Below are 16,111 nucleotides of genomic sequence, written 5' to 3'. Positions count from 1 at the left end.
GCCCAGGGATTTCTTTGTTCAGGATCCCTCTCTTTGGAGGCACTCAACCTAGGCTGTCCTTGCTGCTGTACCTTTCAGTTAAATTAATTACTTCATAAAATCCGACACCTGAGGCTCTGCTGCAGGAAACCTAAAGTTGAGCCTGAAGAAGGACTAAGTGTGCTGGAGAGTGTGTGTGTGTGGATGCTTGGGCAGTGGCTTCTCCTTTAACAGTATGCATCTTTATGGTGAGAAGAGGGTGCAACTGCAAGGATTCACTTTGTGGGAGCTAAGCCTCTTCATCTCAGCAGGTTGTTGCTGAAATTTTTATTCTTATCAGTATAAAACCTGAGCATTCCTTTCAAAGGCTTTCCTGCAATGAAGTGTTCTCCACAGTATAAAACCTGAGCATTCCTTTCAAAGGGTTTCCTGCAATGAAGTGTTCTCCACTTAGAATCCATGAGGGGCGGGTGCTTAGATGAGAAGGGTATAATTGCCCAGGGATTTCTTTGTTCAGGATCCCTCTCTTTGGAGGCACTCAACCTAGGCTGTCCTTGCTGCTGTACCTTTCAGTTAAATTAATTACTTCATAAAATCCGACACCTGAGGCTCTGCTGCAGGAAACCTAAAGTTGAGCCTGAAGAAGGACTAAGTGTGCTGGAGAGTGTGTGTGTGTGGATGCTTGGGCAGTGGCTTCTCCTTTAACAGTATGCATCTTTATGGTGAGAAGAGGGTGCAACTGCAAGGATTCACTTTGTGGGAGCTAAGCCTCTTCATCTCAGCAGGTTGTTGCTGAAATTTTTATTCTTATCAGTATAAAACCTGAGCATTCCTTTCAAAGGCTTTCCTGCAATGAAGTGTTCTCCACTTTGATGTTATTTGCATTTGGAGTCAATTCACATTCAGAAGTAAGACTTCTGAACTTTCCTTAAGAAGAAAAGAGAAAAGAAAAAAAAAAAAGAAAAGAGGAGAGATTGTTAGAGGAGATATAAACTAAAAGGAGGAGGAAATGTAGAGTTAAGGACAGCAGATCTCCTCTGGACGAGATCTTTGTATGCAAAAGGCCTTTGGGTGGGGTACCCCTCCAGTGGCCTTGAGTGGTAAGCTGTAACCTTGGTAAGCTCTCCTGGCAAACTTTGTGTTGATGTTTTGGGTCTGGGAGAGGAATTTGATGTGGTCGTCGATGCTTCACTTAACAGAACTTAAAGCGTATTCTTTCCAGGCTTTTCGTCGTTTATGCCCCCTGCCTTCCTCCCTTCTTGTATCCTTCTTCCCTTCTTCTTGACACATCCTTTTCTGCTGAGGCTGCTATCAAAGTGATTTCAGTACATTACAGAATGTAATTTGAAGTCCTCATGACTGTTCCTTTGATCAGAATTCTGTGTTCCTTTGCCTTTCAGACAAAATTAACACTGTAAGTAAAAGACCACTCAGAAGTTAACAGAAGAGATTAAAAAAATGTTCATTTAAATGTTTCCTGTTGTTTACTGATATTGCTGTTAAGTTTAATCTTAAAGCTTATTAAAGTCATTGCCTCTTGGCTCCAAAATGATAAATAAAAAAATTTCTTGAGGATGATTTGGATTTCCAAGTAAAATGATGAAAGGTAAAGAAACTCAGGCAGTGGCTTAGATTTCCATTTCATAACTTCCTTTTTGAGGCTTGTTTGGGATTCAGTGAAATTGTTACTCAAGTTTAGCTACAGGTGTCCACTGTTGATACAGTGAGCTGGGTAACTAGCACTGATGAAAAGCCTTTGGATGAACAGATTTGATGGATGACAAGGCAGTTGGTGTAGATGCTTCTGTTTTCTCTTGATCCCTGTTCGTTTTCTAGCAGTATGGGTAGCACTTTGGGGACTGTTATATTTGAGAAACTATTGAAAAGACACTGCAGTTGAATCCCTCCTGTCCATATTTTTTTTCTTTCTTTCAAGTGTGTATTTTCCAGGTCCAAAAAGACTCAAACAACCCCCCCTCCAAAAAAAACGAAACCCAGACTCCCCAATCTAAAACTCCCTCAACAAGCCTGTATTAGGTTTCAAACAATTGAAATCCTACCTTATGGTGTATCTTATTTTAATTATGACACCTGCACGCCTTATTATGAAAGGGAAAACTCCATATTTCTATCCAGGCAGCACACTGGGGAAAAAAATGCCAAGTTCACTTCAGCCTTTGAAAAAACCTGAAACCTTTCAAAAGTCAGCGTTTGAAAAAAAACAAACCTAGAAATGCCCATCAACCTTTTAAACTGTTCTCTTGGACCTTCCTTTAAGAAGAATACAAGAATCAAATAACTTTACATATTGTATTCTAGCAAGTATATTTGTGAATGATATTTTGGTGAAGGTAGTTATGGTACTTTATTTATGAATTTTCTTGGGTAAACTGTATTTCCTTCCTGGCAAAATTAAGTTCTAAGTTTAGTTAAATGGATTTGGGACTGGTTAGAGACAAGGTGATCTCTAGGTCAGTCAGCTGGTATTTCTGCTTCATAAAGGTAGAGATAAATGTGTTTTGCTTTCAGCTTTGCATCTAGATTGTCAATTAACTGATTCTATTTTATTAGAGATTTTGAGAACCCATTTTCTTATTCTCTCAGACTGATTCCATGAAGTAAGTTTCTGATCTTTCTTCTTTTGTGACTGAAATAGAAAGTTTACCCTTGGTGATACCTAAATAGAGTATGCACATGTTACATCTTGTCATGGTGCTTGGTGAGAGTGGTTGTGCTTGAACAACTGATGTTTCCTTTTAGGGTCTGGATAGTCATTTTGATAGAAAACAATCAGCGTGGATCATTTTTAAGATTCAAAATAGTTACTCAGTTTTCATATGGCTATTCAGACTTACAGATTTTAAGTTGTCTTCCTCATCTTTTCAAGCTACTCGAGCTACTCAATGGGACTTTTACACCCCTTCTGTCAAAAATATTGAACTTTTTCTGGATTCTAAGTTGAATTGTTAATTTTGTTAGACTCGGTGGTCTTTTTAATTTGTCTGAATTATTTAAACAAATACAATTTGTGTCCGATTCTGTAATCTTCTAAGAATTGATTTCTAGCAGTATGGGAAGACTTCTATTTTACTCTAAAGGCTCTGGGTTAAGAAATTATTTTCTGTTTGCACAATTTCATTCACGCTGCTAGTGTTTCATATTGTGTTTAAATTTTCAACCTGCTTAGAAAGCTATATATATATATTTGTATAGCTTTTTATATTCTCTTTAGTTTAACATGGAAGATACTTACTTAGTATGTAAACTGTATGCACCTTTTTGGGAATGAAATCTAAATCAAACTTCACATTCTTATGCATGGAGATGTCAGTAGGGGAGTCAAAGCTGAAACCTTGCATTAATTTACAGTAACATCCCAACAAAAAATTCTGTGCAGGTGCAGAAATTCAGGAAGATCTCTGAAGCAGAAGCCATGTCTCTGTTTTTATTCCAGTTTCTCATATTGATTAATTGATTATTGGGAACATGGATAATATTACCAACAGTGGATTCATAAATGCTGCCTGTAATTGAAGAATTTCAGTTTGTGTATTTTGAAAGCAAATATAAATACTTGATTTGCTTTTATAAAATTATATAATGAAAATGTCAAAACATTAATGTTGTTTCCATTAAAATAGCACAGGACATTTATTAGCATCTCTTAAGTTTTGATAATGCTTGATGATATGTAAAACGGGTTGTGTTAAAGATGAAGCTAAACTTAGGTTATATTCTCTTTTATAACTTCTAGAAATATAAAGAGAAAGATAAACACAAGCAAAAATATAAGAAGCAGTCGGAGTCCTCACCATCCCTGGTTCCATCTCTCACTGTAACTACAGAGAAAGTAAGTCAATGTGGCTTTCCTCCTATTCCACTTCAGTTATTTATGTTGAAATTCCATGATGTAATCATTCCAGTATATGCACAGAAGCTTTATAATGGCATAGGTTCTATAATTGTCAAGCACATTTGGTATTTTTTCCTATAATGTAAAATCCTAAAAAAATTTTGAGGTTTATAATATGAAGAAAGGCTTAGATTTTTGTAATTGAATAGTGAGTAATTTAATGACCCCAGTCAGGTGCCACTGGTACTCCTGTAAGTTTTATTTCATTAACTTATGTTTAATAATTTGAGAAGTTTTAGAAAATCTTTCCCTTGAAATTCCCTTGAGCTGTCACTGAACTTGTAAGCATTTAAGCTGGTAATTATGAAATTATCATAGAATAGTTTGGGTTGAAAGGGACCTTTAAAGGTCATCTAGTCCAACCCCCTGCAATGAGCAGGGACATCTTCAACCAGCTGAGGTTGCACAGAGCCCCATCCAACCTGACCGTGAATGTTTCCAGGGATGGGGCATCAACCACCTCTCTGGGCAACCTGGGCCAGTGTTTTACCACCCTCATTGTAAAAAATTTCTTCCTTATGTCTAATCTGAATCTTCCCTCTTTTATTTTAAAGCCATTGCCCCTTTTCCTATCACAACAGGCCCTGCTAATTACAGCTTATGCTTTGTATATTTGTAATATCACGTTGCCTTTTTAGTAGTCTGTTCCACTGGGTTCTGTGATCTCTCCTTCCTGCTAATGGACTAGCATGAATTGGGGTGAGAACGTAGAGGGTTAATTAATGACAGTTCTCACTGTACTCTACAAGAATCATTTGCACTATCCACAAAAAAAAAAAATAAATGTCACTGATGATGGTATTACAGAGTGGGCAGCAGTATTGAGAAATGGGTTTTCTGCCTCCAGAGCTGGAAAACATTTGTCCCATTCATGTTTGGCATCTGAGTTGGGGAATCGTGGTTTGAATTAATTAGCCATCAGTACGTCAAGCACTGTTTTTTAGCAAAGACGCTGAAGCTTGTGTTAACTGTGTGTAGTTTGGTTGCTGAGATGCAACGTCAACAACATTTGCATACACCAAGACCTTGTTGGACGGTTGGAAACAATTGAAGTACCAACCTTCTCTGGTCCCTGGAAGTATTCTCTTATCTGGTGATATCAACTTCAAGAATCATCACCAAGAAAGTTATTTTTTTATTATTCTTTGGATATTTCTTTTTTCTCAATAGTAGGACTATTAACTTGAGGATGTGTACCTGTTAACATCCCATTATTTGTGACTCATGCTTCTGATAAGTCTTGTTTCTGGTTCTGCTGTATTCTTTTTGACACTACTGTGTTAAATGAGACTTAATAGTCAGTGGTTTTCTGAAACTTCCAATAACTATTAAAAAAAAAAAAAGAAAAAAGGTAGGGTGAGTTTGCCTCTTTGCTGTTTTGATTTAAGAGCGATTAGACGTTGCAGTCAGTGAGTGTGACAGTTTGTATTGAAATGACGTTGTAGAACTCTTTGAATAGTATTGACTGGTTCATGTGATTTCTTATTTCATTTTATTAATTTGTCCTGAACATATTCTTCTTCAGTCTGAGAAAAATTGTAAATGAGGAAAGATCTTGTGTGGGATCTTCCTTGAAACTCTACAATTTTTATTTGTGTTTTATGCTGTGTATGATCTTATCTTTCTGGAATTGCACCCATTTTGTACTTTGATTATCTAATCATCACCATCAGTTTTAACAAAAAGTGACTACTGTATATTTGTGTAGCAGTGAAAGAAAATATATTGAAATATAGGTTATTCTTGAGTCCTACCTATTAACATATGCTTTTAATGCTGAAGATACAGTTGGGTTCTGTTTTTCTGCTGACCTCTAATTGCTTTGTTCTCCCTTGTCTTTTCCTAATTACAAGGTTTAGGACTCAGTGGTGTAGACTTCAGTAAGGTGAACAGGAGTAAAATCCCACTTTCAGCAGACCTCTATTTAATCCAAGTAAAGAATTAAAATCTTGCTGAGATTGTACTAAAGCAAGATTGTACTAAATATGTATGTATAGCAAGTCAAATATATTTTTGTAGGATTTATAATAGGAACATTTTAAATATTTTTACGTTCTTTTGAATACCTAATCCTCACCTCTTTATAGTCTTAAAAATCATTAAATAGATGGATGATAAAAAATGTTGCAATTCCTATAGTCAGGAGCAAGGTAGAACTTGAACAAACACTAAAAAGAAAAGAAACTGTCTGTAATTCTAGAACTGAAATTATAACTTAATTAAACTAAACCAGAAGTATTCATTGTTGAATTTAAATATCAACATGAGTCCTTTTAGTTTTCTTTTTTTAATCTTTTGCATCCGGTGGGTTTTTTCTACCTAAACTATCTGCTTTGATTTCTGCCTTCTCTGTATAATGCTTCAGATCATCAGGAAAAATGGTGTTCATTATTTTTAAATGACGTTGCTAAGCGTGATTATGGTTTTTTTAGAAAGTATCTGCTGGATATTTGGAAGTGATTTTTGAGTCTAGTTCCTTCAGTTATCATCTTTTGATTTTTTTCCTAAGTCCTTTTGACTCCATTTACATGCATTTGCTTTTCTAGGTTATAAATTCATAGTGTGTTCCTCAAAAATTTGAATTTTTAATAATAAAACAAACTATTTTTTTCTTCTGAGATAAATATTTGGTTCAGAATATTGTATTAATATGTTACTTTTTGGTCCTTTTACATAGAGTTGTCAGAATCGATTTGGACTTGATGTCTTTTTCACAGCAGTCTGTCTTTGCAGTGAATATGTTATTTTATCATGGTATATAATCACTTCTGCCACTGTGTTGTTCCTGTGGGGGGAACTGGAATTTGAAATGAATTTTGTTTTTCCGTTTTAAAGAAGTTAAATCCTTTGTGATGCCTTAAAGCATGTTTTTATCTGGATGAGTGGTTTCTTAAGATGGATTCATGAAAGGCTGCAGAATAAGCTGTGGATTTACATTTTGTGACTTAGTATACTTGGTTTGCCTGTTTTGAAAAATCTAATTCTAAGAAATTTTTCTGAGGTTCCAGTGCAATTGCTGTGTTGAGATACGAGCATGTCCTTTGAGAGGCATTTTTGTGCATCCCTGTGCTGTCTCAGCAAACACTGCTTAGTCTGGATCAGTTAAGCTTCAAAAATTTTGAAATAAGAAATTCTTAACTACTCTTTGATTAAGATACTAACAAATTTTTCGCTTTTCTCTTGGAGCATAGATAGTGAATGTTTTAAGAAAGGCTAGAATAACGTAGGAATTTGAATACTCTCTCTGCCTCTTTAGATAAGGTTTTCTTCTGGCTGCCTTCTTAATTGGGAAGAGCCATCAGCCCTTCATTTGGTCCTGGTAAAAGCTTTTGTGTCAGGTTTTGAGCTTTGGCTTGTATTGAGAGTTTAAAATTGCATATAGTTTAACAGATACAGAAAAATACTGTTGTCTATTTCTTTTGAGGGGGAGGAAATGTTACAAATTAAAACAAACCTCCAAAACATTGATATACATAGATATACAAGACAGGGTATCTGTATTCAAATTGTAGCCAGTAACTAAAGAAAAGATATTGACTAAATTTCATCTGGAATAGTAGAGATGATGATGATAACCCTCCTCAGTTCACCTTGACTATCACCCCAACCTGGTTCTCAACGGAGGTGCAGTGAGATACAGGAGAGAATGAGAAGAGCAGAGGAATCTCTATTTGGTGTGACTGAACATCACTCTCCTGCAGCAGTGTGGTGTTTGTGGGCTATGGGACGTATTTGTATGTGTGTGCCTCGGTTATTTTTTTGGTTGGTTGTTTTTTTCTTGGACCATGGTGTCTTTTTTATGGAGGGTTACCTGCTGTGGTCCTTCCCTTCTCTGTGCAAGACTACCACCCTGTACTGTGTTAGGGGTAAAGGCTTCTCACTCCTGTCTATAGCAAGAGGGATTTATCACAAATCTAAAGCTTTCCCAGAAGTTTTACAACTTGCTACAGGAGGGTGGTATAACTCTTCAGGGTACACAGTGGTATATGGGGAGTGTAAAAATGGCAGTAGCTATCTGTGCACCAAGTTGGCAATCTGAATTTGCACTTTTAGGGGGGAAAAAAACCCTGCAAACTGGTTTATGGGAAACATAAAGGAACCCTGATATACAGTGAGTTAACTGGATAATTGCATTAGCAAATACTGATTGATTTTTGAGGACAGGATTAACATTAATGAAATAATCGAGTCCTACCAAGTACATGAAAGAATGGAGGTGGGCGAGAGCATCAGGGGAATCTCCTTTTTTAGGGGATGCCTATACTGAAATGAAGGAAAAGGACTGACTGCAGTGTGAGCAGGGAAGGGGGGAACCTCGAGTAACGTATTCCATGTGCTGGGGGGGACAGCAGTGTAAACTTGGGCCGGGGGGGAGGCTGAGGAGGCTGAGAGTCAGTAACCAAAGGTGTTCTGCCTCTATCCTCACACCCTTGCCCACTGCCACGCTCACTCTCCTCACCTCAAAAAACCCCCAAACAAACAGACACTATAGCTTTGCCATGGCATATAAAGATTTTTCTGAGACATTTCTGTTAGGCCTTTGTCTTTTAGAACTTAGCATTATAGAAAAGCAGTTTGTTTCGTGGTATGTAGGTTATTGTATCAACCAATTAGCTTAATTATCTAAAGTTTGTGCTGCAGTATTACCTTACATCCTATTCTATATCTTGTGGATATCTCTTCTTAAAGAGATTGATGTATGATGATGATGGTTTAGGGCACTTCGTTGTGATTAACTCCTTAAGGTAAGGAATATACCCGGTGAAAAAAAATAATTAAACAACAAAACAAATGATAACAATTTTACTTTGCTTAGGGCATATTGCATCAGATTATCATTCAAGATAATTTAAGTAAGCATGTAGGTTTCAGTATACTTTACAACACCTTTCAAAACAGAAATATCTGTTGGATCAAAATTTTCAAAAGCAGAACTGTGATGTGCACGCATGTTTCCAGTAAATCTGCTAAGAACAGGACTCAGGCATGCAATCAGGCAAAGTCTCTGCACAATATATGCAAATTAAGGCCTACTTGTCATTGCCTGGCCCTGGCCAGTTGGTAGAGTGAAGTTAAACTCTTATTTCCCTTCAAAATAAATAGATTAAAAAAATTCCTGCAGGAATGGAGAAGAGGTAATAGATAGCATCAAACTATGATTGTTGGTACCTACAGAGAATTATCTTTGCAATTAATGTTCAACTGAATAGATAGGAGAAAAGAATTAGGAAAGGAAGGAATGGGATAAGAGGAGAAATCCTGAAAAAAGCCTGGCTTTTGGTTTGGGTTATTGCATGTCTGGAAGCCCTTTGTTCAAATGACCCAAATTTGAACCACTGCTTCTTAACTCGGGTCAAGTGACACATCAGTTTCAGGAAAATTGAGCATACTTGTGGACTTCGTAATAGTTCAAAAAGTTAACGACTAAGTTCACCTTAGAATTGACTCCATCTTCATTAGAAAGAGTGTCCTGGTTTGAGCAACACAGGAGTAACTTCTCTTCTAATGCTTGGGAAAACTGCACTTTTAGAAGACTCTAGTGTCTGAATTAGTGGAAATATTGACTTTAGCCAGCCAGGTTCTGTGGGATTCAATGTCTTGGTGTTTTTGAGCCTTGCCAGGTGCAGGACGAGGAGGAGCGAGGCCTGGGCACTTGACCCCAGCAGGCCAACAGGATTATTTCATACCATGAATGGCACATTTAATGTAAATTAGAAAGTTTTCTGTGTAGTTCTCTCTCTCCCTTGATGGGGTCGGTCAGAGAACTTCTTGCCCCGGTGCAGGACCCAGGAGTCCTTCCCTTCCTCCCGAAGGCGTAGAGCTCACAGTGTCCCACGATTGCTGTCCCCTGGTGGGAGTGCACAGCTTCCTGCTGATAGAACTGGCTGAGTATAATGTTTTCTATTGGTATTGGGATCGATACTGGTTCTTTAGTATTATAGTTAATTATTTCATCTTATCCTATTAAATCTGTTTATATTTGAACCCTTGTGTTTCCTTGTTTTCCCTGGTTCCCACTTTGATGTTATTTGCATTTGGAGTCAATTCACATTCAGAAGTAAGACTTCTGAACTTTCCTTAAGAAGAAAAGAGAAAAGAAAAAAAAAAAAAGAAAAGAGGAGAGATTGTTAGAGGAGATATAAACTAAAAGGAGGAGGAAATGTAGAGTTAAGGACAGCAGATCTCCTCTGGACGAGATCTTTGTATGCAAAAGGCCTTTGGGTGGGGTACCCCTCCAGTGGCCTTGAGTGGTAAGCTGTAACCTTGGTAAGCTCTCCTGGCAAACTTTGTGTTGATGTTTTGGGTCTGGGAGAGGAATTTGATGTGGTCGTCGATGCTTCACTTAACAGAACTTAAAGCGTATTCTTTCCAGGCTTTTCGTCGTTTATGCCCCCTGCCTTCCTCCCTTCTTGTATCCTTCTTCCCTTCTTCTTGACACATCCTTTTCTGCTGAGGCTGCTATCAAAGTGATTTCAGTACATTACAGAATGTAATTTGAAGTCCTCATGACTGTTCCTTTGATCAGAATTCTGTGTTCCTTTGCCTTTCAGACAAAATTAACACTGTAAGTAAAAGACCACTCAGAAGTTAACAGAAGAGATTAAAAAAATGTTCATTTAAATGTTTCCTGTTGTTTACTGATATTGCTGTTAAGTTTAATCTTAAAGCTTATTAAAGTCATTGCCTCTTGGCTCCAAAATGATAAATAAAAAAATTTCTTGAGGATGATTTGGATTTCCAAGTAAAATGATGAAAGGTAAAGAAACTCAGGCAGTGGCTTAGATTTCCATTTCATAACTTCCTTTTTGAGGCTTGTTTGGGATTCAGTGAAATTGTTACTCAAGTTTAGCTACAGGTGTACACTGTTGATACAGTGAGCTGGGTAACTAGCACTGATGAAAAGCCTTTGGATGAACAGATTTGATGGATGACAAGGCAGTTGGTGTAGATGCTTCTGTTTTCTCTTGATCCCTGTTCGTTTTCTAGCAGTATGGGTAGCACTTTGGGGACTGTTATATTTGAGAAACTATTGAAAAGACACTGCAGTTGAATCCCTCCTGTCCATATTTTTTTTCTTTCTTTCAAGTGTGTATTTTCCAGGTCCAAAAAGACTCAAACAACCCCCCCTCCAAAAAAAACGAAACCCAGACTCCCCAATCTAAAACTCCCTCAACAAGCCTGTATTAGGTTTCAAACAATTGAAATCCTACCTTATGGTGTATCTTATTTTAATTATGACACCTGCACGCCTTATTATGAAAGGGAAAACTCCATATTTCTATCCAGGCAGCACACTGGGGAAAAAAATGCCAAGTTCACTTCAGCCTTTGAAAAAACCTGAAACCTTTCAAAAGTCAGCGTTTGAAAAAAAACAAACCTAGAAATGCCCATCAACCTTTTAAACTGTTCTCTTGGACCTTCCTTTAAGAAGAATACAAGAATCAAATAACTTTACATATTGTATTCTAGCAAGTATATTTGTGAATGATATTTTGGTGAAGGTAGTTATGGTACTTTATTTATGAATTTTCTTGGGTAAACTGTATTTCCTTCCTGGCAAAATTAAGTTCTAAGTTTAGTTAAATGGATTTGGGACTGGTTAGAGACAAGGTGATCTCTAGGTCAGTTAGCTGGTATTTCTGCTTCATAAAGGTAGAGATAAATGTGTTTTGCTTTCAGCTTTGCATCTAGATTGTCAATTAACTGATTCTATTTTATTAGAGATTTTGAGAACCCATTTTCTTATTCTCTCAGACTGATTCCATGAAGTAAGTTTCTGATCTTTCTTCTTTTGTGACTGAAATAGAAAGTTTACCCTTGGTGATACCTAAATAGAGTATGCACATGTTACATCTTGTCATGGTGCTTGGTGAGAGTGGTTGTGCTTGAACAACTGATGTTTCCTTTTAGGGTCTGGATAGTCATTTTGATAGAAAACAATCAGCGTGGATCATTTTTAAGATTCAAAATAGTTACTCAGTTTTCATATGGCTATTCAGACTTACAGATTTTAAGTTGTCTTCCTCATCTTTTCAAGCTACTCGAGCTACTCAATGGGACTTTTACACCCCTTCTGTCAAAAATATTGAACTTTTTCTGGATTCTAAGTTGAATTGTTAATTTTGTTAGACTCGGTGGTCTTTTTAATTTGTCTGAATTATTTAAACAAATACAATTTGTGTCCGATTCTGTAATCTTCTAAGAATTGATTTCTAGCAGTATGGGAAGACTTCTATTTTACTCTAAAGGCTCTGGGTTAAGAAATTATTTTCTGTTTGCACAATTTCATTCACGCTGCTAGTGTTTCATATTGTGTTTAAATTTTCAACCTGCTTAGAAAGCTATATATATATATTTGTATAGCTTTTTATATTCTCTTTAGTTTAACATGGAAGATACTTACTTAGTATGTAAACTGTATGCACCTTTTTGGGAATGAAATCTAAATCAAACTTCACATTCTTATGCATGGAGATGTCAGTAGGGGAGTCAAAGCTGAAACCTTGCATTAATTTACAGTAACATCCCAACAAAAAATTCTGTGCAGGTGCAGAAATTCAGGAAGATCTCTGAAGCAGAAGCCATGTCTCTGTTTTTATTCCAGTTTCTCATATTGATTAATTGATTATTGGGAACATGGATAATATTACCAACAGTGGATTCATAAATGCTGCCTGTAATTGAAGAATTTCAGTTTGTGTATTTTGAAAGCAAATATAAATACTTGATTTGCTTTTATAAAATTATATAATGAAAATGTCAAAACATTAATGTTGTTTCCATTAAAATAGCACAGGACATTTATTAGCATCTCTTAAGTTTTGATAATGCTTGATGATATGTAAAACGGGTTGTGTTAAAGATGAAGCTAAACTTAGGTTATATTCTCTTTTATAACTTCTAGAAATATAAAGAGAAAGATAAACACAAGCAAAAATATAAGAAGCAGTCGGAGTCCTCACCATCCCTGGTTCCATCTCTCACTGTAACTACAGAGAAAGTAAGTCAATGTGGCTTTCCTCCTATTCCACTTCAGTTATTTATGTTGAAATTCCATGATGTAATCATTCCAGTATATGCACAGAAGCTTTATAATGGCATAGGTTCTATAATTGTCAAGCACATTTGGTATTTTTTCCTATAATGTAAAATCCTAAAAAAATTTTGAGGTTTATAATATGAAGAAAGGCTTAGATTTTTGTAATTGAATAGTGAGTAATTTAATGACCCCAGTCAGGTGCCACTGGTACTCCTGTAAGTTTTATTTCATTAACTTATGTTTAATAATTTGAGAAGTTTTAGAAAATCTTTCCCTTGAAATTCCCTTGAGCTGTCACTGAACTTGTAAGCATTTAAGCTGGTAATTATGAAATTATCATAGAATAGTTTGGGTTGAAAGGGACCTTTAAAGGTCATCTAGTCCAACCCCCTGCAATGAGCAGGGACATCTTCAACCAGCTGAGGTTGCACAGAGCCCCATCCAACCTGACCGTGAATGTTTCCAGGGATGGGGCATCAACCACCTCTCTGGGCAACCTGGGCCAGTGTTTTACCACCCTCATTGTAAAAAATTTCTTCCTTATGTCTAATCTGAATCTTCCCTCTTTTAGTTTAAAGCCGTTGCCCCTTTTCCTATCACAACAGGCCCTGCTAATTACAGCTTATGCTTTGTATATTTGTAATATCACGTTGCCTTTTTAGTAGTCTGTTCCACTGGGTTCTGTGATCTCTCCTTCCTGCTAATGGACTAGCATGAATTGGGGCGAGAACGTAGAGGGTTAATTAATGACAGTTCTCACTGTACTCTACAAGAATCATTTGCACTATCCACAAAAAAAAAAAATAAATGTCACTGATGATGGTATTACAGAGTGGGCAGCAGTATTGAGAAATGGGTTTTCTGCCTCCAGAGCTGGAAAACATTTGTCCCATTCATGTTTGGCATCTGAGTTGGGGAATCGTGGTTTGAATTAATTAGCCATCAGTACGTCAAGCACTGTTTTTTAGCAAAGACGCTGAAGCTTGTGTTAACTGTGTGTAGTTTGGTTGCTGAGATGCAACGTCAACAACATTTGCATACACCAAGACCTTGTTGGACGGTTGGAAACAATTGAAGTACCAACCTTCTCTGGTCCCTGGAAGTATTCTCTTATCTGGTGATATCAACTTCAAGAATCATCACCAAGAAAGTTATTTTTTTATTATTCTTTGGATATTTCTTTTTTCTCAATAGTAGGACTATTAACTTGAGGATGTGTACCTGTTAACATCCCATTATTTGTGACTCATGCTTCTGATAAGTCTTGTTTCTGGTTCTGCTGTATTCTTTTTGACACTACTGTGTTAAATGAGACTTAATAGTCAGTGGTTTTCTGAAACTTCCAATAACTATTAAAAAAAAAAAAAGAAAAAAGGTAGGGTGAGTTTGCCTCTTTGCTGTTTTGATTTAAGAGCGATTAGACGTTGCAGTCAGTGAGTGTGACAGTTTGTATTGAAATGACGTTGTAGAACTCTTTGAATAGTATTGACTGGTTCATGTGATTTCTTATTTCATTTTATTAATTTGTCCTGAACATATTCTTCTTCAGTCTGAGAAAAATTGTAAATGAGGAAAGATCTTGTGTGGGATCTTCCTTGAAACTCTACAATTTTTATTTGTGTTTTATGCTGTGTATGATCTTATCTTTCTGGAATTGCACCCATTTTGTACTTTGATTATCTAATCATCACCATCAGTTTTAACAAAAAGTGACTACTGTATATTTGTGTAGCAGTGAAAGAAAATATATTGAAATATAGGTTATTCTTGAGTCCTACCTATTAACATATGCTTTTAATGCTGAAGATACAGTTGGGTTCTGTTTTTCTGCTGACCTCTAATTGCTTTGTTCTCCCTTGTCTTTTCCTAATTACAAGGTTTAGGACTCAGTGGTGTAGACTTCAGTAAGGTGAACAGGAGTAAAATCCCACTTTCAGCAGACCTCTATTTAATCCAAGTAAAGAATTAAAATCTTGCTGAGATTGTACTAAAGCAAGATTGTACTAAATATGTATGTATAGCAAGTCAAATATATTTTTGTAGGATTTATAATAGGAACATTTTAAATATTTTTACGTTCTTTTGAATACCTAATCCTCACCTCTTTATAGTCTTAAAAATCATTAAATAGATGGATGATAAAAAATGTTGCAATTCCTATAGTCAGGAGCAAGGTAGAACTTGAACAAACACTAAAAAGAAAAGAAACTGTCTGTAATTCTAGAACTGAAATTATAACTTAATTAAACTAAACCAGAAGTATTCATTGTTGAATTTAAATATCAACATGAGTCCTTTTAGTTTTCTTTTTTTAATCTTTTGCATCCGGTGGGTTTTTTCTACCTAAACTATCTGCTTTGATTTCTGCCTTCTCTGTATAATGCTTCAGATCATCAGGAAAAATGGTGTTCATTATTTTTAAATGACGTTGCTAAGCGTGATTATGGTTTTTTTAGAAAGTATCTGCTGGATATTTGGAAGTGATTTTTGAGTCTAGTTCCTTCAGTTATCATCTTTTGATTTTTTTCCTAAGTCCTTTTGACTCCATTTACATGCATTTGCTTTTCTAGGTTATAAATTCATAGTGTGTTCCTCAAAAATTTGAATTTTTAATAATAAAACAAACTATTTTTTTCTTCTGAGATAAATATTTGGTTCAGAATATTGTATTAATATGTTACTTTTTGGTCCTTTTACATAGAGTTGTCAGAATCGATTTGGACTTGATGTCTTTTTCACAGCAGTCTGTCTTTGCAGTGAATATGTTATTTTATCATGGTATATAATCACTTCTGCCACTGTGTTGTTCCTGTGGGGGGAACTGGAATTTGAAATGAATTTTGTTTTTCCGTTTTAAAGAAGTTAAATCCTTTGTGATGCCTTAAAGCATGTTTTTATCTGGATGAGTGGTTTCTTAAGATGGATTCATGAAAGGCTGCAGAATAAGCTGTGGATTTACATTTTGTGACTTAGTATACTTGGTTTGCCTGTTTTGAAAAATCTAATTCTAAGAAATTTTTCTGAGGTTCCAGTGCAATTGCTGTGTTGAGATACGAGCATGTCCTTTGAGAGGCATTTTTGTGCATCCCTGTGCTGTCTCAGCAAACACTGCTTAGTCTGGATCAGTTAAGCTTCAAAAATTTTGAAATAAGAAATTCTTAACTACTCTTTGATTAATA

At 36.1% G+C, this 16,111-nt stretch overlaps 1 protein-coding gene across 2 annotated transcripts in view; it reads left to right on the top strand.

Annotated features, from left to right (window-relative positions):
* The window catches only part of MLLT10 (myeloid/lymphoid or mixed-lineage leukemia; translocated to, 10), a 146,859-nt gene that overhangs the window by 58,647 nt on the left and 72,101 nt on the right, over positions 1–16,111 (top strand). For both annotated transcript variants that reach the window (XM_014946217.1, XM_014946224.1), the window contains exon 8: positions 3,734–3,829. In XM_014946217.1, the coding sequence (XP_014801703.1) occupies positions 3,734–3,829 (96 nt within the window). The remainder of the gene's footprint in view (positions 1–3,733; positions 3,830–16,111) is intronic.

The sequence above is a fragment of the Calidris pugnax genome, unplaced genomic scaffold, assembly GCF_001431845.1.
Source record: "Calidris pugnax isolate Ruff unplaced genomic scaffold, ASM143184v1 scaffold19, whole genome shotgun sequence".
NCBI lineage: Eukaryota > Metazoa > Chordata > Aves > Charadriiformes > Scolopacidae > Calidris > Calidris pugnax.
Note: the sequence above shows the minus strand (reverse complement) of the source record. Positions and strands in the feature narration are given on the sequence as shown.